This window comes from Tetranychus urticae, chromosome 3 (assembly GCF_039701765.1).
Source record: "Tetranychus urticae isolate SD_2017Ah chromosome 3, NJAU_TeUrti_SD_1.0, whole genome shotgun sequence".
NCBI lineage: Eukaryota > Metazoa > Arthropoda > Arachnida > Trombidiformes > Tetranychidae > Tetranychus > Tetranychus urticae.
In genome coordinates, this window is record NC_142960.1 from 20,340,280 (window position 1) to 20,366,626 (window position 26,347).

General features: G+C 31.1%; 3 protein-coding genes and 2 long non-coding RNA genes across 5 annotated transcripts; 2 read left to right on the forward strand and 3 right to left on the reverse strand.

The window, feature by feature from the left end:
- Positions 1-22: 22 nt before the first annotated feature.
- On the reverse strand, positions 23-2,058 carry LOC107364848 (rho GTPase-activating protein 190). The gene has a single exon (XM_015932287.3). The coding sequence runs from the start codon at positions 1,549-1,551 to the stop codon at positions 193-195; it is 1,359 nt and encodes a 452-aa protein (XP_015787773.2). The 5' UTR covers positions 1,552-2,058; the 3' UTR covers positions 23-192.
- Positions 2,059-2,514: 456 nt separating this feature from the next.
- On the forward strand, positions 2,515-4,661 carry LOC107364850 (uncharacterized). Its single transcript, XM_015932288.3, has 2 exons — positions 2,515-2,700; positions 3,267-4,661. The coding sequence occupies exons 1-2, from the start codon at positions 2,626-2,628 to the stop codon at positions 4,329-4,331; spliced, it is 1,140 nt and encodes a 379-aa protein (XP_015787774.2). The 5' UTR covers positions 2,515-2,625; the 3' UTR covers positions 4,332-4,661.
- LOC149093582 (uncharacterized) lies at positions 4,502-5,990 on the reverse strand. Its single transcript, XR_016199820.1, has 2 exons — positions 5,282-5,990; positions 4,502-5,180 (listed from the first exon to the last, which is right to left on the reverse strand). It is a non-coding gene; the product is annotated as an uncharacterized LOC149093582 (long non-coding RNA).
- An 11-nt stretch (positions 5,991-6,001) lies between these two features.
- On the forward strand, positions 6,002-7,680 carry LOC107364851 (uncharacterized). The gene is made up of 3 exons (XR_001569279.3): positions 6,002-6,214; positions 6,341-6,581; positions 6,749-7,680. It is a non-coding gene; the product is annotated as an uncharacterized LOC107364851 (long non-coding RNA).
- Positions 7,681-8,065: 385 nt separating this feature from the next.
- LOC107364957 (tyrosine kinase receptor Cad96Ca) lies at positions 8,066-26,128 on the reverse strand. The gene is made up of 9 exons (XM_015932415.3): positions 25,348-26,128; positions 24,968-25,281; positions 23,516-24,837; positions 22,869-22,994; positions 13,173-13,378; positions 12,303-12,618; positions 11,579-11,689; positions 9,584-9,759; positions 8,066-8,933 (listed from the first exon to the last, which is right to left on the reverse strand). Exons 3-9 carry the CDS (start codon positions 23,571-23,573, stop codon positions 8,412-8,414), a joined length of 1,515 nt encoding a protein of 504 aa, XP_015787901.1. The 5' UTR covers positions 23,574-24,837; positions 24,968-25,281; positions 25,348-26,128; the 3' UTR covers positions 8,066-8,411.
- Positions 26,129-26,347: the final 219 nt, after the last annotated feature.

Genomic DNA, 26,347 nt, shown 5'->3' on the forward strand with positions numbered 1-26,347 from the left:
ATTGCATTAATAGTGAATTGGATTTGACAATAAATAGGAAATAAAATTTAATTATTCATTTAAATTGGATACAAAAATTATCAATCAATAACCAAGGTAGCATTGTTTTGTTATTTTATTGAAATTGGATAAAAACAGATCTAAATATAATATAAAAAATAATGACCATTGGAATTACGGATAATATAGACTTCAACTTGAAAGTAATCTCCTTAATCTATCATTTTCTTTGCGTAATTTTTCAATCAGATTCTGGTCCTCTTTTTCAGACGCGTTTTCATCTAGTTGCACTGCTTTCGCCATCACAGCGGACATTTCATTAATTTTTTCAAATTGACGAGCTAAGGCTGCTTCATGGTCATCTAGTGTTAACTGGTCTGGTAGAATTAACTTTGTTTCAGAGAAACGTCCGGTCAGTTCTCTGTATTTGTTCATTAAAAACTGTACAGTTACTTGATATTCCTCCAATGCTTTACTTAATTGCTCGTTTTCATATTTAAGTTCTCTCAGCTGCTTGGATTCCATCTGAAGTGTGTGAATTAAATTAGCTCTTCTACTGTTTCGATTTTGTTTGATTGAATTATTTTCTTTTTTGGTAGTCTTTTCACTTTTAACCATAGATTCCATGAGTAAGAACAGTCTGTCAACCTCAACCATACTGCATTTCCACTCTTCAAGTCTTGTCGGGCTTTTCATCACCTCAAGTATACCTTTTATCCTCTGCGTAACCTCCAGCGGTTGAGTCCCTTGTGTTTTCTCAGTGACGAGTTGATCATTATTACGATCCAATAATTGGAAGCATGTAATGAATGCATTATCAACATTAATATTATTATGAGCCGAGGTTTCAATAATAGGCACGATCCCTCGGAATTCTTTCCTATTGACCAATTTTTCAGCCTCTCTCAAATAAAATTCATTTGCTTCATCGTGTTTAGTTGTTACCAAAACAACTGGTTTCTTGGTTTTGATAAGATTGTTCAATATTAGTCCAGTATACTCGATAGCTTTGTCCAAACTTCTTCCTTGTACCTCACTAACATCAAAAACACAAACAAAAGCGTCAACTAGAAATCGTCCATCATTAAGATATTTTTGTTCGTATTCCTTTTCTATTCCTAGTTGGTTTTTACAGATGTACATCAGTTTATCGGTCGAGCATAGTCGAGTTGCTGCACATCTTTTATAATACGGCTCAGTTTTTCCAGTCTTGAAAGGTTGAAAGCAGGAATCATCAATGAATTCGGTTTGCTCAATCACACTGAAGGTTACTTCTGTTCCTTCATTGACCAGTTTTGTCACTTCTCCCCAATAAAGCCAGTGATCATTGTTTACGACTTGTCCACTAAAATCTGTTTGACTGAGAACCGATATGTGTTCTTTATGATAGTCACCAGCAAATGGTCGGACAAAACGATTGCACAGACATGATTTTCCAACACCCTTACATCCTTTCTCTTTTTCCGATCCTGAAAGACCAACAACTGCAACATTAAACGTTTTGGTGGACAAATGCTGGTGGTTCTCCACCTTTTTTGTCACCCTCCTCATAGTCCATGATGAAGAAGATGGCTTTGATGAGCTATCGTAAAAAGCCAGTTGTGATGATGATGTAAATCAAATTTCCAGAAGAATATGATGTAAATAACAGGATAGATGATAGATAGATGATTCAAGATGATTAAATACAAAATATGCTTGTGTTTTAGCAATATATTGAATGATATTTTCACAGAACATTTAAATGATACTATGTGCAATTAAAAGAAAGTATAGCTATAAATGACAACGGACAGAAACGACCATATCAATAACACATCAACATGTTGTACACAGCATAACAAGATGAGGTGACAAGGATATAGATAAAGTTTCTGGTTGAGACAGAAAGTGTAGAGAGATGGCGCTAAATTTGATTGCAACCTCTTAATCAGTTTGTTAATTTTATGGTTAGTTAAATGACAGATTTAAAATTATTATAATTATTAATAATTAAAAGAAACAGTAGCATTGTTTAAAATCAGTCGGTCGCGATTGATGCGAAACGTTTTCTTTCAGAGAAAAAGCAACAGTAACTAACCAATGTAGCTGTTCAAAGACAATCTTCGGTAACTCAACAATTTTCAATTGTGTAAATCATTAAACCATTTTTTAACTGTTTCACGTTTAATTGTTGCCAAATTTTAATCTTTTAAGGTGAATGGAAGTTTCAAATGAGATAAATCACAAAGAACTCAGAAAAAAGAGTAAAATTTCAGGTGTTTAAAGAGTCTAAATTTTCAAGTTGCTCTGACAAGTTTTCATTTGTTTCTTTGTATAGGACCTAAATTCAATTCAGTTTCAGGTTTTTTTTTATATTTTGATTACCTTCTTCTCACTTTCTATCACTCTCGCTCTTCCAATGTCTCTTCATCTCTCTCTTTCCTCTCATCCTTCTCTTCTCCCTCGCTTGCTCTTTTCTTGTTTATTCCGGTATTTAAATCGCCTTCAAACCGTTGAGTTTTCACCAGATATTACACAGCAAACGGAGAAGTGGCTTGACAAAGACTTTACCCTGTGTCCATCATCAACTCATCTAACATCAACAGTTTCAACAATCAAGTGTTGTTAAATAATTAATCAACAATGGATTTAACCTGCAAATTAATGTTTATATTATCGTACATCTCAATCCTGGTAACCACTCAAGTTCAATCAAAAGTAAGTTTCTTCTTAAACAATAATAACAACAACTCTTCCTTTTGTTTTACAATTAAGTGTCTAATGGAACCCCTTTAACAGACCAAGAAAATTTTCATCAGAATCAGCTTATTTTACCCAGAACAAGTTCGATTCCTAAATATTCAGTGAAATAAGTTTGAATTGTGAAGGTTTCAAGAATCAATTGAGTTAAAGTTCATTTGGAAAACTCAAAATCTTAAAATTACAAAAACAAATCTCATAAACAAAGAGATTTTAAGAAATGAATTTGATTTTTCACTAGCTTTCAATGGATATTGAATAGATGAGCTTCCAATCGATTTTTAAAACTGACTCAATTTCAATTTATTTCACTGATAAATGAAATGAAACAGTGATTTTGTTTTTGTTTTCAACTTCTTTTATCATTAGTCTTAATTTCTGTTGCGGTTTCGTTAATTTCTGAATAATTTAATCTGTTCTATTTATAAGTTATCAGCAATTTTCTCCACTGAATTAAAGTCAATTTTATAGTTGATTTTTGCGTAAAATTGCAAGTTTGAATATTTAATTTATTTCAATCACAGATCAACTTGAAAAGTTCCCCATCAACTTCAATAGCCTTTGGACAACGTATCGGTGCCTCAATCAGTTCATACTCTCTTCCCATCTTTAATCTTGGCTCATCTCCGTCTAACATGCAAGCAGATTGTTCAGGAGATGCTCTATTTGGAATGTATGCTGATTTAACCTCTGGCTGCAGTTCATATCATGTTTGTCACGGAGGCCGTAAAGATACCTTTACATGTCCAGAAGGAACCTTGTTCAGTCAAGAGTTGATGACTTGTGATTACTGGTATCGTGTTTCCTGTGGATCCTCTAATGGTGAAGGTTTCAACTATTCACCCGTTCAGCCACCACAACAACCCCAACCACAGCCACCTCAAACCTATTACCCTTCTTGGTCTCCAGCATCAGAAGTGCCCTCACCAGGAACCTACAACCCAACTGCATCTGGTTCAATTCCAGTTTTTCCTCAATTCCCATTTTCTCCACCCTCGCCACCTTCACCTCCACCAGCTGAAACCTATCCTTCATTAACACCACCAGTTTCCCCTGAAAGGGAACGACCTGAGACAGAAGAAGAACCCAGAACAATCAAACCCCCAACTGGTTTCAATCCATTTGAACCTTCTTCATCTGGTCCCACCCTTCCTATTCCTGTAAACCCAAGTTTATCCCCTCAATACCCACAATACCCACAAAGCCCTCAAACACCACAATATCCAGTTAACCCTCAGTACCCTCAATACCCTCAATATCCTTCTAGTTTCCCTCAAAGCCCTGCAAGCCCTTCTGATTCCTCACCACCAGCTGGCCAACAGCCACCTTACCTGTTTAACGACTGGAATCAAGATGAACCTGAATGGACTTATGCTTGGATGAAAAAATTGGACTCATCAAGTGATAAAAAAGTCCCTAATGGTGATGTTAACAATGTCAATAACAAGGATGATGTACCTTTAACTGGACAACCTTTTGATTTTACCCTGGTTAATGATAAACTAGGAGGACCATCAGCAATTAAGGAAAGATCTGACTCGCCAAATCCTTGGCTATTCCCAAGCAATAAATTGTACAAAAAAGCTTGAACAGTTGTTATTAATAATTGTCTCATCCAAATTGTCTCATTCTAATTGTCTCATTTCACTTTATCTTTCATTGAATCACCTTCTTGTCCCTTCCTGTTGTTTCATCTTATCATCGATACCATCGTCATCATCTTTGTCATCGACATGATATTATCATTACTCACCATTCAATCAGTTTCAATTACTCAATTACCTTTATTTATTAACAATGTCCAGGAAAACAAATCTAACACCCAAAACAGCCATTTTTATCAAGTTTTGCATCAAAACAATTTGTAGGTTCATTTAATTGAAATTATAATCACAAATAAAAATGGGAAAGTGACTAAACATCACAGATTTATGATAATTAATGATGGAATTGAAAGACATCAGATTTTAAACTGATTTTTCAACAAACTCAAGATTGTGATTTAACAGTATCTGACTCAACCATTGAGATCACTTGGTAATTTAATTAGCACCAAGTCACCTTATAAGATGTTTACCAATTAACGCTTGGTAATGGCAATTTGTGGCAATGATATCATTGAATTAATAATATTGTTTACCAGAGAGTTGTAAGATAATTACAATGATTATTACAAAGTATAATAGCGATGTTGATTAGTCAGGTTGGATTTAAACAATTTTTAAGCTTCCACTCAACTCTATTTGGCACTGGATTCCTTTAAGATTCTTGAATAGCAATTAAAATCCTATTGAGCATTAAGGTTGAAATTGTTTTGAGTAATTTGCTCCTCGCAAGATATTATGTCAATCGGTTAAGCGAAATATCTTGCATATTGAATCCCGTATCCAAATGATTGATACATCATTATTTATATTCAGTTGTTGATGTTGCTGTAGCTGTTATAAATGAGACAAGGTTAATCATTAATGCTATATTATATCAAATTTTAGTTTTGTTTTGTGTTGAAAATTTGTTTAAAAAATAATAAATCATGTACAATAAAGTTACCTGATGAAGAAAACACTGAATTCACGGTCAACATCGATTAACAGGTTGATTAAGATCCTTCAAAAATGAACGAAAGGGACACCAAACAAGATGAGCAGATGATGATGATGGCGATGGCGATGGTTGTTGATTAACATTAGGCGGTCCTTAATCAACAAATAATCTTGCTAATTTATGATGAATACAATGCTAATCAAGGTGAACAAAAACCGAAAGGTATGGGTTTTGGTTGTTGTTTACATCAGCTGAAGATGCTGACTATTAGCCAAAAAGATTACTTTTTATCTTTTTCCAATTAAATGTTTATCAACTGTGTAGGTTGAAGATGAAAGGGATAAAGTAATGACTGAATGAAGGAATAAAGAAATGAAGGAATGATGATGACAATGGGCGTCTCGGTGGTATGAATGCAAATACCATAATTAATCAACACTAACAAGGATGGTTGGTAAAAATGACAAAGAAAATTGTTGACGGTTGTATTGTACTTTGTCCAATTTTACGACTAATTATAAGATTTGATCGATTGTCAATTAGATCTTGATTTATCACCACATTCATGGAGTTATTACACTGATAAAAATAAATTGTTTATCTATTACATTAATAAAATAATGGAAAGGGCATAAAAAGCATTAAAGCCTTGACCGGGAAATATGAATAAAAAGTATAAAACGCACTTAAAGCATATTACTGTAAGGGTCGATAGACTCATTTATTTATGTACTTAATAAAGTTGTGTCTTTTGGTTTGTTTTTCAATTTCTTGTCAATATTTAAATTGTTTTATTGTTTTAATTATTTATCCTCAATAATTTAACTTTGTACAACGTGTTAACTGTTGCTATTTAGCGCAAGGACAATTATTTGTGACCAATTCAAGGTGAATAAGTCAACATAGGTCCCGATTTCATTTCTTTTTGGTTGGTATACTTTTCAGTTAATGTTGTCTTAATGTTATTTTTGAAAGACTACACCTACACTTGTAGATGTTGATTGTTGACTGCTATTATTAATTTATATATTTATTAACGTTGTTATCTCTTCAGATCGGATTCAATGTTATTGGGCGAACAGCAAAAAAAGTAAAAATTAAGCAAAATAATGGCTATTCAAGTGGAAAACAGTACTGGGCTTGGCGTGTGAATCAACACTGATTATCAGCATTGTATTTGATTTGGCAAGCTAAAACCAAAATGACTGACCCATGTTAATTGTCATTGTGTGCTCAATCACAAACTTGATTTCTGACCAGATTTTTCCAACCTGTCACTCACATCAAAATTCAAGGTAATTGTTGAAAGGTCCACAGTTTTTCATGTCTCCAAAGACTTATCACACCATGTCCTATCTTTCAACCTTTTTTTTCTGGTAACATTTGATCGTACATCATGCTTAATAAGGATTAATGTCCAGCAATAACAGTTTACTAATTGCTTCTTTTTCTTCTTTTACAGTGTAATAGCCTAGTCAGCCAAGTTATTACAGACAAGATTATTGATTAACTGGATATTAAAATGATTAATGAATCGTAGAAGCCAGTAAACTTGGTTTATATCTCAAGTTTGCCACACACTCTTCAACCTGCCAGCCAACAATGAACTCATTCAAATGAATTGAAAAACTATTGAATTATCATCAAACAATTAAGCTTGGTAAACACTCGCAATAAAGCCTACAAAATGGACATTCAATGATTCTCTTGACCACCAGATGATATTTACCTTACTCTTGATTTAACCATTTAAAAATTTTTACCTCTACTCCCTCATTGCCCATCAGTCAACAGCTGCAATTTACCTGAATCCTTTTGTTTGGTTATCAAAGGATGCTGGAAATTACAGAGGAATTCAACATTATTCAATGTTCTACTCGAAATTGGTGATTACATATGAATTGTGTTGAGCAAAAAAAGTGAATGGTAAATCCTGTTCAATATTTCTTTGTGAGTGTTTCAAAAATTTTTGAAAAATACCTTATTATCAGCGATTGTAAATGATGATTATGACTGAGTTTGGGTTTACAACAAATTGCTGTTAATATACATTTCTCATGTTGATGGCCTTCGTTTGTTGAATTTTTTGTTCTCACTTTGTGCTTTTAAAATATTGGAGATTCAGTTGAAATAGAAACACGATCTCCGAGCTTTCTCTTTTTTTCTTCTTCATCATCCAACACTCTTTTCCTCTCTGATTTAAACTATTCCCTGAGAACAATATATTTTTATAATTATTATTTTATTATTGCATACTGATGTTACTGGGTACATCTTGTATTCAAGGTTAACAATGGATAAAACAATTAAGTCACTTTCATCATTACCTTGATTCAACCTCAACTTTTGTAATTTGCCTGAAATTAAATCACCTTTTATAAGATACAAAATTGATATCACAGACTTTTTCTCATCCTTTCTCTATCTTAATCGCAATTAAAGCTCAAAATTAATTCAATCCAGATTCACACAAAGAAAGTTACCATTTCAGCCAACTCAATCTCAATGTTTTCATGTTACTTCAATTGTTTCACATTCTGAAGCAAGTACACTAGTTTCACGGATAAGTTAATTTTTGATCAGCGCTCTCTACAATAAGTAGTAAGATGCTTAACTATACCATTGGTAGTATTGTAGACGGCGCTGATCAAAAATTAACTTATCCGTGAAACTAGTGTATACAGTTTAGTTAGCCATTACTTCAAAATCAAGTTCATTAAATTAATGATTAAGTTAGACACTTGAAATTTACATCCATACTGACATGTAAATATATGGATAACAAAAAAAATGTAATATCTTTTGTTGAATCATAAAAATATTGATTTTGTTTACAAAATTTGATTTTGATTTGCTATTTACAAGTAAAAAATACGAGAGCAAATTATCATTAACATAATAATTGTCGGTCAAGCAAAATAATAAAGTCTTTTTTTGTCTGAAAATGATGAGTTCGATATTTGGTGATTTGATGAAATAAAGTAAAGGCCATTTGATGATGAAGATGGTGGACAGAAGTGGTTCAATTTGCGAAGTTGCTTGGCGAAAATTGATCCATATTGAAATGATTAGCAATGATTAACAGTGATTGTCGAATTGACTCAAGATGTTGAGATTTGATTTGACTAAACCTTTTCACCCGGTGAACTGTACATGATATTGTAATAAGGACCTGATTGAAAGTCACTTAGATCAACATAATCACGACGAGAACTCAACATTTGACCCAAAATTAATTTAATTTGAGTAAAGTTTGGCCTCTCTGAAGGATTATTGGACCAACAGGCCTTCATTAAGTTGTAAACCTCTGAGTTGCACCAACGAACCGGCGGTCTCTCCATAACATAGCCTTCACGGACATTTTTAACCACTTCACCAGCTGTTAAACCAGGATAGGGTGTTGATCCTAAGGTAACAATCTCCCAAAGAAGTATCCCAAATGACCAAACATCTGATTTGGCAGTAAATATATTTAAGCTCAATGATTCAGGAGCCATCCAACGGATCGGCATTGCTCCTCGAGTTTTTTGCTCATAACCATCACGATCATAATTGGTTGCATTACGAGCTAACCCAAAGTCAGCTACTTTACAAACTCGATCTTTGGATATCAGGATATTTCTTGCAGCCAAATCTCGATGAATTATCTAAATAAGCAACAAAAATGTCAATTAGTATAAATCAGTAAAATGTTATTAACTGACTAGAAATAATAAATATTACTCCACAATCAGTCTATTGTGAACCTTATTTTCATTATTGCAGATAATGATGAGTTTTGAGGGTTGTAAAAATCTGGTGAATCAAAATTGCTCTGATTATAATAAAAGTACAATTAGTCTTCTCGCAACTCCATCAGTTATTGTGTTCAAATTATCTTTGAATTGAGAAAAATTTGTATACATTTCGCTTCTTGAAATAATTTGGTTTCCATTTTTAATCTAATTGTACAACTTGCCACATGTGAAACATTTTTCGCTCAACTCAACTAAACATATCAAAAAATGTATCTAAATGATAAAAAGGCCTTTCTTTGCCACCAAACAAAGCTCATTTCAAACGCTATTTACGCTAACGTTTAACAATACATTTTTCCGTTCATCAACAAAAAAATGTATATATAAATCAAACAATTAAGTAAACTAAACATAAACGACGGAATGATTGCAATTTGATTCAAATAATGGACAGAAAAAATGAACGACTGGTGTGGAACCGAAATCAAACGATTTCTTTGACCATTAGCAGCAATAATGAAAATAAGAAACATTTGGACAATTAAATGAATCCTCATTACTCCATAGCTTGATATAAACTCCATTCCTTTGGCAATATGATATGAAAATAAGATTAAATCAGCAATTGTAAATCTGTAATATCCATCATTGTAATAACGATTGTCCTTTCGATACTGTCTAATGTAATTTAATAATTTACCATGTTCAACATACTCCATGATAAGATAATACGGAACTAGAAAATGAAATGAAAAGAAATCAAATTAATAACTATTGATGAAAATTAAATAAATTGTCTGGTTAAGAGAAACAAATAAAATATCCAAATCAATTGTCAATCTTGAATGTGTTCAATGAGTTTACCCATTAATGTACCTAAAAATGAACCCAAAGAGTCAATATTGTTAAGAGATTGAAGATAATTTACAGTTAAATCTAAGACAGTTAAGTAATTAGATGAATTAATGTATTAACTGAACGAGAAATGGTTGAAAAATGAATAACAGTCAAGGATGAAACGTGAAGTTCTGACGAATGAAAGTATTATCATGAAATAGGATGAGTAAAATAAATACAATGAGAAAATAATGGTTAGTATTTAAACTTGTTAATCAAAATAGTGAATGAGTTAAGCTTAAGGCTAAATAATGACGGAGGTTAAGTTAATAATGAGAATTAAAATGAGAGAAAAGCAACAATTTAAATGATTAATGTTATACTAAAATAAAGAAAAATCAAGGATCACTATCATCATAATGATCATCCTTTCCCTTTTCAATGGTCAACACAATTAAACAAAGGTAAAAACAATGTTTAACCAATTGGCTTGATTGCAAATTATATTTGCTAACCAAAATTAACACGAAAGCAAACCATTAAAATTGAAAAATCAATTGAAAGTCATTTTCTGGTTTCACTTGAAATGTAAAAGTCTCAACAATCAGTTGACTATGGATGGCGATTTTGCAGTTAAAAATAGACAATTCAGAGATTAATTGTTAGATATGGCAATTTAGATTGTAAATTGAAACATTTACAGTTGGTCGTGGTGCGTACTCATGATGACTTTTGGTGATGTTCAAGAGCGTGTCATTTAACCTTAATTTTTATCCAAATTATTCAACATTTGCTTGTTCAATTTCATGGTGATGATGGGAAATAAAGTCATCTATTTTCACCAATTTTCACTAAAAAATGGCAATGCTTTTAAACCATTTCAATTATTTGGTTAAAACTGGTTGAGATGAACGTGTTAAAGTCACTGGAACGGTTAAACATGTTTACTGTCTCTTCATGCATTCATCGATAAAATCAGGTCAAGTCTATTTTAAAGAGACCATTTCTGGTTGTTTTTAAACCCTCTCCTCTCCTGTTATCCAGAAGCTCAATCCAATTAACTGATGATATAAAAAAAGGTTGATTGGTGAATGATTATTGTTATCAGCATCATTATTTGTCCAAACATGCAAAATGAAACATCATATGTAAGCCTCATCTTTATCCTCATCAATCTTGCCATTTATCATGCTGATAATTTGCATTACCATAAAGCTGTTATTGTTACCATTATTATCATTACAATTGGCTATGAAACCTGAACAGTAAACTGAATTAGCATTATTATTTTGAGATTAATAAATGAAAGTTTGCTGGACAATTGAAAGCTCAAGTCTCTTCTTTGCAACCAGGTTAACCAGATTTGATAAATTAGTTGGTTCAACTTGGACTTTTGATTGTCCAATATTGACAACAACAACCAATTGAAGGTAAGGCCTGAAGGTAATAGCTATTAATTTTATGCTGTAAATAAAAAATCAAAAATATATTAGCAAATATAATATAAAAATATATATAAATTAAAATGGTAAGGTTTCGTGTTGAGTCCAAGGAAAAAGGTAAAGATGAGATTTGTAAGGAAGATGATGATGAATGGTAAAGAAAAGGTGAAGAAAAGGTTGAGAAAAATAAAGGTAAATCGTGATTGACAATGATTTGTAATATAAATTTGAAATTATTGTAATCACAATAATGTGTAATAATAACAAGTATCCAACCTTTATCAGTACAACAAGCTAAAAGTCGGACAACATTTGGGTGTTTATCCAATTTAAGCATAATGTCCAACTCTTGAAGTAAATCTTCCCAATCTTTGTCCCCACAATCAGCTGTAATGGTGTAAGGATATTGCAAGTAAAAAAATGAACCAATTAGTGGAAAGGTCCGAATAAGTCCAAGTATTATAGTTGGTAATTGTCAGTCAAAGTGGTAAACCATGAATTAATGGATGATGAAAATGAAAAAGAGAGGAATCAAGATTATTAATTTTCAACCATTATTCAATACAATTATTGTTATTAACTTTAAGCTCCTATTATGTGAATGTATCACATAGTAAGAGTGAAAGCTTTTTTTGCCTAAGTTCACAGTTAAGACAATCATAACAATCAACAAATCAAAAATGAAAATGAAAGCCAAAAATTATGGGTTGCTTTTTCAATGAGTTTGCCTGATAATTGGTGGACAATATAAACACATTTCAATTGAGTGAAAAAAACCATGAATCAACATGTACAATGAGTGAAAAGCATAATAAAAAATTAGATAAAATAACAGATTGATAGCATTGAATTAACACCATTACTTTTCATTTATCGCACATTTTATGTTAGTTTTGAGCTAAATTTTTGCTTCTAAAGATGACCATTTAACCATTGTTCATGGTTCTTGGTTTGGCTTTGATTTCACTTGATTTGTTGATTGTTAGTTAATGGTTATTACGTTTATTTGTTTTAACAGCAACATAAGATATTTCACGAAAATGGGTTATTCGCGCCTTCCAGACTTGACCAAAATTGCCTTCACCAAGAATGTCTAATAACTCTAGATTGTGCCTTGGATATTCAATTGAATAGGTCCTCTTTTTACGGACAATTGGAGAGGTTATCAAATCCTTCTCATCTTGAATGGACATCATTTCATCTGATCCTAATTTAATTGTACTTTCATCTTTACCCTCATACCGATAGGGCCGAATGTAATTACCATGCCACCCCTTGGACGTCATTGCGCTCTTTTCCTGCGCTTTACGTTTTGTCTGGTTAAGAAAGAGAGGGAAAAAGACAAAGCAGATTAATTATGTTATTAACTTGAAGTGTGATTTTAATTTTGTCATTACACTGTATTTAGTATCAATTGTTGTCGAATAATTAACCAAATTGATCAAATTAACAAATTGGTGGATCATTTGTGTCAAGTGAATGTTCAAACAACCATATCTAGTGATATAACCTTCTTGTGAAGAACCCAAATTCATCATACATTTTGTACCCCATAAAGGATGTGTAATACTTGTGTTTAAACGTGTATCTACTGTTGTGTATTAATTACACAATTATACAATTTACTCAATTGATTATAATAGTTAAAGATGATCTCAATAGACTGGTTAACATAATTATTGAGTTTAAATTAACTCAATTAACATGTTTAAGCAATAATTAGGCTATAGTAATATGAGTTTAGCTTTTCTTCCTTTCACTGTTTCCTTATCAACTTGTGCATGTCCTGCTTTTGTATCTCATCTTACCCGATTTTACACCTTTAAACAATTGCAATTTGTAATCAGTCTAATCAGTTTAATTTGATTACCTTGAAACACGATTTACGAAAATAATTAAGCCAATAAACTAATCCACCAAGAATGGCAGGAACAATACCGATGATGGCAACAATATATATTTTGGTTGAAGCATTATAAATGTTGGTCGATGGTGTTGGTGATGACGATGAAGACGATTGTGACGACGATGACGATAATGGTGTTGTCATTTTATGAGATCTTCCAGCTTCATCATCTGTTATAAAAGAGAGACAATTTAAATCAATGATTAATGGTAATGATAGTGATAACAGTTATTGGTTAATGGTTAGAAATGCTTTACAATAAGTAACAACATTCAATTTTCAGGTTAACCCAAAATTTTTCATTGTCATTGAACAAAACGAAAATTGTAATTACTGTAAAATGAAAATACAAAAATATACACTTTTTGTATTCATTGGGTCATTTAAAATGCTAATATCATTTGGTCAACAATTGTTGATTTTTTAGCAATCATTTAAAGTAAATTTGCTACTTTCCAATTGACCTCACCAATTGGAAGAACCAACGAGAAAATGAAACTTAAAAAAGCGTAAAAAAAGAGTAAAAATCTTGAGGAAAATGCTTTAATATTGAAAAATCATCTTTTCTTTTCAAGGTTCGATCCATCCATGAATATGATAATCAGAATTGGCCTTTTGAATTAACTTTTGTTTAACAGTACAAGAACAAAATGTTTATAATTGCCAATAAGATTAATTTACCTGGAGGCAAATTAATAACAATTATGATTTGAAGCTTCAAAAGCAAAAGATCATTCCATCTCATGAACATCTTTTAACCAGTAAAAAAATCAATGTCAATCCAAGTAGTGAATGAAACAATATGATTGATCGAAAAATTGACTCAATATCATCTTAATTCTCACGGTTATTCAGTTAATTGTTGATTAATTGACAAATGAAAGTGTTACTGATGAACATTGTAATTTGACCAGAAACAGCAAAACTCTCACCAATAGCCTTGTCCTGAATAGACAAATTTACACCATTAATGTCACCTTGATTGACCAGAACAATTGTTAATATTGTGGCGAACAATTAAAGGTTAAAATGAACATTAAAGACAATATTGTAAATTGGAAATGAATATTTAAAAGGAAAATTTGATTCGCCACTTTTCCTCATTGATTGCTACCAATAGCTCAACATGGGTTAATCTTAATTCATCTTTAGGTCATCTTACGATCATCCAATTTGTCCAATTACAATTGAATTAAAACAATAAAATAACATTGAGCTGATTATTGGTTGAACTTTTGAAAAGTGAATCAAATTGGTTAAAATCATTGAAAACCCAAGTTTGAAATTGAAATTCAAGTTTATTTACCAATCGAGTTAAATTGTTGCTTCAACAATTTACATGAAATTTGAATCGCAAAAGGCATTCTTGATAATTAGTAAATTGGCTTTTCTTTGCAATTGGTAAATCAAGTTGATTGAAATGTATCAATGATGGACAAGTTGAAGATGAATGGTTAAAGTGCGCTTGATTACAATTGAATTTGTTGTTCATTAATTGATCTATTGATTGGTAGTAAACAGTTTCAAGAACCATTAAACCACAACAATTTAGAAGAAGGAAGAAAATTATTGAATCAACTGATGATCAGGATAATGATGTTGTTAAGAGATGACAAAAATGTGTTGTCCTGAATTGAGTTTTGCTGGTAAACAGTAATTATCATTTTCACCACTTTTTTTGCGCTGTATTAGTTAACTCTATTGTTGGTGTTACTTTTTTACCCTCAATTAGTATTATCATGAAAACACTAGTCAACAACCAATTGAACTTGAGTTTAAATAATACAAAAGAGGAAGACAAGCTGAGAATCATCTTGATTGCTGATGATTGTTTTGTTGACAACTTTACCCTTGACATTGCAGTGTCAAGGATATAATACAGTGTAACACAATTTTTGGGTTATCCTTTGTGCTTCCAATAATTAAACATAATAACATCGTAATCACAATAAATGATGTTCATTATGAGAACCATTAGTTTAATAGTAAAATCATGCATATTAGTGATCAATGGATTCAAAAGTCAAATGAACCTCTGAAAGCAAAACCAAATCAAAATATTGCTTTTGGGTAAAAATACTCAAGTCAACTTCACCTTTGAAAATCAACCCAAATTTTTGGGTCTTTGAAATAAACTGTAACGAATAACAATGTTAACCATTTTACATAAAAAACGGAAAATTAAAGTAACCAGATTTTTGGGTTATACATTTCATTAGATTTTTAGGTTTCTATTTTTCATAATTCACTTTTCTTACCAGAATGTCTTGAAACCGTATTTATCAAAATCAAAAATCAAAGCAATTTTACATTCGAGTGAAAAATTAACCAGATTTTTGGGTTATGTTTTTCATAATTCACTTTTCTTGAATGTCTTGAAGCTCATTGATCAATATTAGTCTCAAGCTTTTCAACTGAAGCTAATTCTGAGATTATTTGCTTGTTAAACATGATAATGATGAACAATCAAAAGATTAATAAAATTGAATGCTTCAGAATGCAATTATGAATCTATTATTAAATTGTTATCAGAAATGATCAACTTTGAATTGTCTTTTGAGTTGTGAAAAAATCTCTAATTTTATCACTTTTCTTCTTGATTTATAATTTGGTTTGATAAACAAAAAGGTTAAAAGGTTTTTGCATAATTAAGCGTAAAAGGAAGCGGAAGAATTAATAAATTGTTAATGATTAAAAAGATGAGTTAAAACTGAGAAACAATCTGATTGTAAATAACAATTGATTTGGCCGCATTAAACAAGGCATTAAAGCGTTATTATTGACTTAACTGGATAAATCTTTGGATAAACTTTAATCATAGGAAATGAACAATTTAATGATGGTTAAAGATGATAATGGTGTTGATCAACTAATTGTGGTTATTCATCACGAATTGTGAAAACAAATAACAGTTTACTCATGTTGTTGAAAAGTGAAAAGACAATCAAATGATCATCTTTAATGACAGTTTACCAGTCGGACAATTAAATTGATGGTAAAATGATTATTGAAATTGATAGCAATCAAAAGGTATTAAAGATGATAATTTAACAATAAATACAATTTAGATTCTTCTCCAACAACATAAAGAAGAACCAATTTGACTAAATCAAATACAATTGACGATCTTAATGATTGATCATCGAATGTATAATTTACATATTTTACTGTAAATCATTGCAACTATTAACAGTTGATTAAAGGTCAGTTTGGGTGATGATAATGATTGAATTAAGTTGATGGTAATTTGGGTGAAAAGAAAAAAGGAAAAATTCTGTTCTTTCGGACAAATATTGTCTTTACTCAATTCTGGTCATTACCAAAGTATTCAATTGAAATGTCCTTTTTGCATGTTCAATATGAGAAACATTGCATTTAATGGTTTGTAAATGTTAAATAACAGGGTTAATGGTTTGAATGGTAGACGGAATCATCTTGATAATTATGATTGAGGGTTAAGTTAATTAGTTGTAATGATAATTGAAGCCTTTTCAACAGTTGAAAAGGATTGCTGTTTAAGCTCAACAATATTTTTTACCTTTTGTAATGTAATTAACTGTTTACTGTTGAATAATTGTCATTGGATATCAACAATTAAGACGTAAAGTATTCTTTTAATTGTTGATGTAAATAATGGAATCACATTAGCAAATTAAATGACAAATTCAAGTAGTCCAAGTGTTTATTGGAATCAAATATTGTAAGTTTGATTCTCAAGCTTTTTCCAGATCAATTTTCAGGTTAAGTTGAATCAACATTTTACTCAATTTTAATCAACTTAACAATTATTCAATTGACCCTGAAGATGGACTGAATGAGATTATCTCAAGATTATTTTAAGATGTTCATTTCTCGATTTAACCTGAACAATATTCAAATCTTGTAAATTGAAATTCACTGAAAAAGCCTCACAAAATTTACATTCAATTTTGAGTCTGCCAAAGATGCCATCAATTTGTTGATTCAATTTTTGCTCAACATGTTATTCCGTTAAATATTCATACCTGAGATTCTGAAATCTTCATAAACTTCCATCCAACTTGACTATAATTGACTTTAAAGGAACTCAATTTTTCGATGAAAACAAGCTTTTCATAGACTCCGTTTTGTTTCATCTCAATGGCTTTATAAACTGAATATACAATTTACATTGAATTTGCAGTTCTGTCACATTTCATGATTTCGTTGGTAGCTAAAGAATTTGATAAAAACTAGATTTTTAGTTTCGACTTTCATTGAAATTCGCAAAATCGATTGTGAGCCTTTAATCAAGAGATTTGAGTATTTTTTATAGCTAATGAAACAGACTTGGATTGAATCTTGATTTGAGTTTGAAGTAATGTCTAAAGTATTCATCAACAGTCTGTGAATGTTTAACAGTCAGGTTTTCAGGTTTGCTCAACAGAATTATTTACCAAAATTGTCTAATTTTGATATTTTACGATTGTTAACATTGACGTTTATTGGTTTTAAATCTGACAACTTGTTAAATATGAATTGAAGTACAGCATCTAACCTTGATTAGCCATAAGGTTCATCAAGGTTTTGTTTCAATTTTCACCAAATTTCCATTTTTTCCTTTTCCACCAAAAAGACAGTAAATAAACATTTGAAAATAATGGAAAGTCAACAGTTGAAAGTGTAAAAACAATTACATTAACAGTTGAATAATGAATCAACAATTGACCTCCAGAGCAAATCAAATCTATTAAATAATCTGTAAGGCAAACACGGTAATGAAAATTATGAGATTGAGAAAAGGTAAAAAAAGTTTCGTTTCTAATGAACACATGAAATTGTACAAGTTAATCAAGTGCTAAATGTGATTACAATGAGTTATGAAAACCCTGAATATATGAGCTGTGTGATTGATGAGTGTATAAGATGAACTACTGTCGACTTGCAATTTAAAAATGCAATCAAAATCAGGGTTAAAGTGAAAAGTGACAATTAATTTACAGGGAAAAGAAAACTCTAAATCTTAGATTTCTGGTTTCCATTTGAAACAATCAAAATCATATTGAGATTTAGATCTAAATTTTGAACATTTTTTCACTTCCAAACTCATCTTTCATCTTAACAGTTATGAGATTTAAAATCACGAAATTTCAATAATTGGATTTAATGGAAACCCTTTATAACCATGTAATTTCATTAATCACGAAATGTTATTAAAAAGTCGAAACAATTGGACTTGTCGATTGTTTTCATTTTTGACTAATCATGAGAAAAGGAAATCAAAGTTAATCAATGTTTTTATGTGTGTTTCAAGCTAATGGTTTACGGAAATATATAAATGATGATTGTGATGATGATGAAGATGATAGCGAATGGAGTTACACGAAAAGCCTAAAGCATGGTAACTTCATCATGGAACTGAAACAGTAACAAGAGCTTTTTGTTTTTGTTTTGTTCCAGTGATGAGGAAACAGTCACTAATGGTCAGTTAAATGGTGAATTACAATTTTCAAATGATTATACTTTTTTTTCTGGTTAAATCGGTTAATATGGTAAAGAGTAGTCTCAATAAGCTGACAATTGAGCTTAAATTATGAGAGATTTATTGTATTTTGAAAAGGGATTCAGATTGAGATTGAGAGCGGATAATCATCATCGTTATCATCAACAGTTTCAACTCAACTTTTCCTCCATTGTTGGTGTTATGGGTGAGAGAAATGGAATCTGATTCAATCTTAAATTACTCTAAAAATAGGAATTAACTCTTTCAATCTTTCTGGATATTCAATTTTTTACCTTTTCATGCTCTTCAATTGTATTGAAGCTTTTGAAGAGCATTTAAAATTACTGTAACCTTTAATTTTTGTCTTCATTTTGGGCTGATTAAAGACTCCAAGATTAACTAATACAATGGAGATTAAAGGATAAAAATTGATTCTTATGAGGTGAAAATAGCTGGTAAAGCATTTCGCATTGGGTTAACATTGTCATTCGGGTTTAGGTTTTTTTAGAGGCTCTTGGTCAGTCTTTTGGGTTGTTTATTTGCTAAACCAACGAGCATTTTACACATCATTAAGGCTCATTGAAGCAACAACCACAATTGGACTAATCATTGTCTATATCCTTGTGAATCAAGATTGACCAAAATTAAACACAGTTGATGTGAAAAGGCAACAAAAGTGAACAAATTTGGTGTGAAAATTGGAGCCAAATTTAAATTGTTTCAATAAAATCATATCAATAAAAATATAATTGAGGAAACGACTCGGCTTTTGTTATCAATTATTATTGTAAATCAATCAGTTAATGGTTAAACAATATATTTTGTTTTAACTGTAACTGAGTTTGGACAAAATCAAATTTTCAATTTTTTTACTTCTAATACGATTATTCATATTGAATTAAGGAAATTAAGATTTTATGAAGATTCTTGACTTGCATTCAATTCATTCATACTGATGATATATTTTCAATCATTTCCAGGTTTTGCCATTTTAATTTAGTTTCAACAAAATTCAGGCTTGATTAACTGTTTTGTAGATATTAACAATCAACTAAACATGTAGACTTGTCTAAAAATGTCTGTAATTAATAGAATCTCAATTTACTATTGATGCAAATTGAATTGTTTCTGGTAAATTGAAAAGTCTATTAATAAATTGTTAATAACTGGCTTGACATGAAACATTAAATTGGTAAATCAATGTTTTCAGTGAAAAGGTATTAGACTTAGGTATTGATGGTAGGGTAAGTCCAGTGAAGGGTTTACAGGTTGGGTCAGTCATTTACATCCTTCAAACCTGAAATGTTAATCTAAATTTGAATGTAATCATTATCATTAACCACCGTGACCAGGTTATATATTGAGCTACTAATAACGAAACCAGAAATGAACAAAAAAATGAATAATGTCATCAAAATGAAGAAGCAACTTGACCAGAAATCAGTTATTCTTGGTTAACCAAACCAGATATTTGAACTTGGACACTTGCTCAGCTGTTGAATCTGTTTTAAGCTTTTCATTTAATCAATTTTGAACGTTAATTGTTATTAAAAGGTTTAATTGTTGTCTTGGAAAACATGAAAACAATTGATCAACAAATCAGAGTTTGGGTCATCACAGTTTATGTTTGATTAGTGAATTAATGATTACGTTGTTTTTGATGGTTTTGCAAGTGTTGCTCATCAGTTAATCGAGACAAGTTAATCAATTGTTGATCACGTTTAATAAATGTTAAGCCTGTCAATGGAGTCTGTAAGATGATCCAAATCAAAATGGATTTACAATTGAGAAAGATTGATTGAATAAAAAGATGATTGTCATAATTAATAATCCAATTCAAGTGATTGATTTGATTGATACATTTTGACGTAAATGGTTCAATAAAAGGCAACAATTAACCTCTACAAATTTAACATAATTTTGGTTAACTCAACTTGCTTTTAATAGTCAAACCAGATTGAAGGACAAAATGAGCAGAGCATTTCAATGGTAAGATTACATTGAACCTAAATGGGAAAAGTTGATCTTCTAGATTACAATTTATATTGTAGGCGTTTGAAGATGTTTAATGTTTAAACAATTAATGAACAATTTAATGAAAAGAGATTAATCTTTCCATTATTTGGCTTTTTTTAATACAATGACCATTGAAATGGTAATTGACGTTTCAACTATAAAAACCAGAGACTATTATCATTTGAATAGCCTTGCTTTAAATAGAGATTTAAATGCAAGTCCAAAGAAAATTATAATTACCATTGTTTCAATTACAATTGCAGTTTGGGTTGAAACAATTGTAATAGACAATGAATTGGAGGGAAAATTGATTAACCCAAAAAAAACAAATTAACAAATTGATCAATGTTGGATGGTAAAATATCAATCGCTATTTTTATGATCAGCTTGACGAGTTTGCTATTAAGAGCTTTTAATCAACATCAAGGGCAACGAATCAATTGTGAGTGTTTTTAAAAAAAGATTCAACAATTAGCAAGAAATGAGTTGAAAAATTAACCATTTCAATGTTGAACCCGGACGCAATTTAGACTTTTTTGGATCTTTCTAAATCCATTGACCTAATCTAATTGTTGGTTGTAGTTGACATAGGAAAGATACAATTAAGATTGCAAGTTGAATGTTGGACAAAAAAGTGAAACCTATTTTTCAGCTTAAACTGTAAATCCTGGTTGACTTTGGTTTTTTTTGTATTAACTGTTAACCGAGAGTTATCTATTGAAATCAAGAGTTGAATTGGTAGTCAATGGTTGGAGGTTTGGGTTGTGTGAGACAATTTTTGGGTTTAAATGAATAGCGAGTTAATCACACTTTAATTGAATTAGGTGTAAGGTTAAAAATTGTTTGAAAAACAGAGCAACAATTAATGGTAAATCATGGAAACAATAATGAGCGACAAAAATAAAGCAGTTAATTGTTTCCAATTGTAATCTACAATTAATTGAATAATGAGTGTAGGAAAGTGGAACAATTTATCAAACTGTAAGAAAAGTTAATCAAAGGTAATTTTGGGTTAATCAATTGTATACCAATGACAATGTATTTATATAACATTCAGATATACATATAAATATATTGCAAGTGAAACTTGAAATGTATCTTGTTTAGGGAATGATTGTTGAATAAATGGTTTAACAATTCAACAGTTAATAATGATTATAATAATAATGGGAATCAAGAGTTGAGCTATTAAATTGTTTTAGAGGCTAATATTTCCGTCTGTAGACTGAAAGTCACCAAGAAAAGGTTGATTGAATGTAAATGAGTGGAAAAGAGTTGCTAGTTGATTAGTGGAGCTATTCATTGATTTATTTCAACTGTTGATTAGTGGGTTAACTGTTAACTGTTAACAAGAAACAATGAGCAGAAGAGGACAAAATACATTTGGCTACAATTGGAAACAATTAAATGGTAATTTTGTGGATTTCAAGAGAAGCCTGTTTTTGCCTAAACATCTCAACGGATCAAAAAATGGGTTCACATTGCAAAAATTGTATTATTGAATCTGGTAACAAGTTGATGACGAGGATGACAAGAGAGAGAGAGAGAGAGGGAAAAATCATGGCGATGATAATGACACATTTTTTCAGATGATATTCTGATGATGTTACTTGAAGATTTACTTGATGATAATCTGCTGTTGAACCATCAAGCAGAGCGGAAAGAAAGTTAACTGTTTGGATCATGTTACTGGTTAAATGGATAATGTAAATTGTAGAGAATGTAGTTAATGATGATGAGAATTAAGATGATCAAGACTCATATTTCAGGCTGATGAGTCCAAATGTGTAACCTCTCTCAACTGGACTTTAATTATACATGTTTATAAAGCTATTACGGTTTTTAGTCTCTCATCTGTTGAGCACTCATTTTGTCACCTCTTTTAATCAACCCAATTTTGTTTGACTTAATTTGCTCAATATTTCCCTCATTTATCAACTAAAACAAAATTAAATGTTTCTCTATCAAATCATGTTAAATTCAAGTCCAGATGAAAATTGGTTTACAAAAGATTGACTCATCAAATGAACATAATGGCTATTCAGTGGTGACTCGATGATAATCATCATAATCATCACCAAATACAAGTTCAATTGGCTTCTTCAAATTGTTAAATGACAACTTAATGGGCTTGAGTAAGGGACGGTATGGCTTTTGTTAGGTTAGCAATATATTTTCATTACTTTCTTGATGAGTCTCACTAAATTCAGGTAATCGCACTGAAGATGATGTTGTTTCCTCTAATATTGCATCCAAAGGTATCAGTTTCAGCTCCTTGAATACTCTGGATCCATTGGATATGAAATCATCTAGACAAATTGAAAGAAAAAATCATTAGAAAAGGCAAATATTTTGAGATTCCAGTAAAACAGATTGGCAACAATTTTAGTAAACATTGAACTGCTCATTTTCAGAGGTTAAATTTTCACTGTTAAATGAACATCTTAGATGGTTAATCTGTTGATTCAGTCTTATCAACTGTTAAATATTTCCTTGGAAAATGCGATTTCGTTTGACATTTTTGGTTTGCTTTGAAGGTTAACGATCTATGAAAGTTGATTTTTGTCCACAAAAATACAAATTGCTATTAAAATTGCTCATGTGATGTTTTTTATCGATGATGATGATGGTGATGATTATTATAATACTCATGGTTATGATGATCATGATGCAGTAAGGAAAAATAATCATCAATTTCAAGGGTAAGGTTTGATTATTCCTTAGGCTTAATGGCAACATAGCAAATAATCAAATAATGCATTACATGTTGATTTTGTTTGCTGTTTACTAGAAAATTGTTGTCTTCTGATAGCCAAAGTTTAGTACAAACCTTGTTCTGAAAGGCCGATTAGCAATAGGAGAGGAAAATAAAGGAAAAAAATATCCATGGCGTTGAATTACAATAGATGAAACTAACATATGAATTGGAAGAAAACAGATGATTCTGATGATGAATTTAGAGATGTGTTGTGTGTAACAGATAGCAATTTCACTTCAACTATTTAACCATCGGTTCCAGTTTTGCTGGTAAATGCAGGGGCATGAAACACATCAACTAGTTACATAGTTTAACATTGAACGGTCAACAATATATGATGGTTTTAAAGTCACATTTAAGGCACTGACAGTGAATATTATGATCCGTTTATTTGTGGGAAACAGTCAGATTATTTGATGATCCAATGGTTTAAACAACGGTTTAACCCAAGTCAACCTCCGTATGAGGAAGAAAATGTTAGAAGATGCATCACAGGTTAAAGGTGATGATAAAAGGGCAAGACTGAAGGAGACAACCAAATCAGCGGCAAAAAAAGATCAACAACAATCAGAATTGTAAGAGATTGTGAAAAGTGAAACAAAAGTAAACTGAAAATAAACTGAGATAAACTGAGTTGATAAATTGTTGGGAAAAAAACGTTTGTTTTTATTTCTGTTGTTGGTGGTGATAATGTTGGTGTTGCTGTTGATTGACTGGTTGGCTGGTTAATTGGCTGTTGATTGTTGCATTTGTTGTGCTTGTAGAGAGTGCGAATAGTTGAACTGGTGTTTACCGCAGTCAGTTTCAAAGTAAGAATGAATGAATTTAAGTTTAGTCGTCGTCCTCCAAAAAGTCGACTTTTTCCATTATGCTCATCATCATCATCATCATCATCCAAATCAACTTCAACATGTTGGTTAAAGGAGGATCCAAAAGTAGTCAGAATAGAAGCGGTGAAGCAACGAACGATAGTGAATCAACTCAGGAAAGAGGAAAACATTCGAGATAACATTAAAACTCTTTCTTTATCTTTTCTATTCTCTCTTTCGGCTCACTTAAAATTTCGACCTTCTTCATCCTCTCCATCTTCTTGATCATCTCCCATGAATTGTTGAATAACCACTTTCTCTTAGTCTACCTGACTTGGACTATCCTTTCAATCCTTTCCAACATTTAAATTATCATCTCTTTCCATCCTTTCTTTGTCTTTCCTTTCTTTTTCCTCTTTATTTTCAAGTTGCAAGATTCTTATTCCGATATTCCATGTCTATTCCATTCCAGTTTCATGGTAACATCTAATTTTGTTTCAAAAGCTTTTATTCCCTTCTCCTTGATTGAAACAGAGACCAAGAGTTTCGCCATTGAAAGGTACCATTTAGATCCTATTGTTGTCACTAGTAGATTGAAGTGAAAGATATATTAGTTTAATGGTGATGATAATGACTTGAAATCATTTTACCAAATGACAATGATAGTGATCAAGGCTGGATAACAGAGAAATATCTCTAAAATGTTTTTTCTTACCATGAGACCTGATAATTTGATCAAATCTTTTTCGACTCAATTTGAAGTTTAATTTTTGCCAGGTTCTCCTTGACCATTTTCAACCAATAAACCACTGCATCTATTAACTCCTAGCTTTGAAAATTGATTGACTTGTTGATTGATCAGTTTGATTGATGATTCCAAACCTATGAATCTTAATTTGTATGGTGATGCCAGATATTTGATAGCAGAAATGGATATTCTTCTGCTTTAAAATGCTGAACAAAATGAAAATAATGATGAACGCCAACGGTTGTCAGTATCTTTATGTACAAATTTGCTGTAATTTTTTGCTAATAAAATATACAGAAGAGAATGGTTATTTAATGAATAAGTTACTCGATTGATTGATCTCTTACCTTAGTTTAATGGTGCAATAAATGGTTATAGTGTCACTCTTCATTTCCTTTTGGTTCACATAATCTTAAATAATCCAATACAATTCATTCCGGTGGAATCAAATAATAGTCACCAGTCATGATAGGAACCAATCATTTCAAGCGTCTCCCGGCAATCAACCTAAAATGAAGATCCATTGAATCTTTTACCATCAAATAATACAAAATAATCATTTCTAGTTGAATAAAAGTAAGATTGATTGTCCAAGAAAAAAAGGTGAAACAAAAATGTAGACTGGTGAGTTAATACAACCGATCACTGGGTCTGCATCCAAAACATGGCACCACACAAAACAGTACAACTGGAGAAGAGAAAGCAATCAAATTTTTAATAAATTGATCCAATTTAGAGATTAATAGTTACTTTCAATGGATTATAACAAATTAAAATTGTGTATCAAATTAAATTTTACACTAAAGAGGAAAAAAGGAATTCAATTTTTAATTGAATGGAGAGCAAAAAAAGAAAGACTGTAACATTTGATTTACAGTTGCATTTCAATGGGAAACAAACAGTAAAAAGAGTGGAGAAACGATTTAGATGAGAACGAATTGATCTTTGGTGAAATTAACAGGCAATTAGGAATATAGTCATTGACAATTTAATTCATGGCATTTAACTGAACACGATATAGTAGGAATTGAAGAAACATGTTAGATATTTTCAAACATAAAGATGAAATGAAAGGCGTTAAGTAACAGCCAATCTAATCATCTACCAATGGTAACCTTTTAGTCACACAAAGGTTTCCATAGTTTTCTGGTTAAAAATTGCTGCTAATTTAAAATCAACCGCGGTTTTGAAGATCGTAGGTTTATTAAAAAGGCAGCTTAATTAACTCACATTTTTATTTAATCAAGATTTCTTAGTAAACAACTAACTTACCGACGGATGTGCTACAATATTAAAACAGAAAGCTCTGAGCGAGAATTACATTCCAGAAAGATATTCTTGATTCAA

Coding starts and splice junctions, on each gene's coding strand:
- LOC107364848 (XM_015932287.3), bottom strand. CDS start 1,551: ATGAGGAGGGTGACAAAAAAGGTGGAGAACCACCAGCATTTGTCCACC.
- LOC107364850 (XM_015932288.3), top strand. CDS start 2,626: ATGGATTTAACCTGCAAATTAATGTTTATATTATCGTACATCTCAATC. Junction 2,701..3,266: donor CCACTCAAGTTCAATCAAAA/GTAAGTTTCTTC, acceptor TTTCAATCACAG/ATCAACTTGAAAAGTTCCCC.
- LOC107364957 (XM_015932415.3), bottom strand. CDS start 23,573: ATGGATATTTTTTTCCTTTATTTTCCTCTCCTATTGCTAATCGGCCTT. Junction 22,995..23,515: donor AATCGGCCTTTCAGAACAAG/GTTTGTACTAAA, acceptor CAATTTGTCTAG/ATGATTTCATATCCAATGGA. Junction 8,934..9,583: donor AGTTTATATCAAGCTATGGA/GTAATGAGGATT, acceptor TTGCTTATTTAG/ATAATTCATCGAGATTTGGC.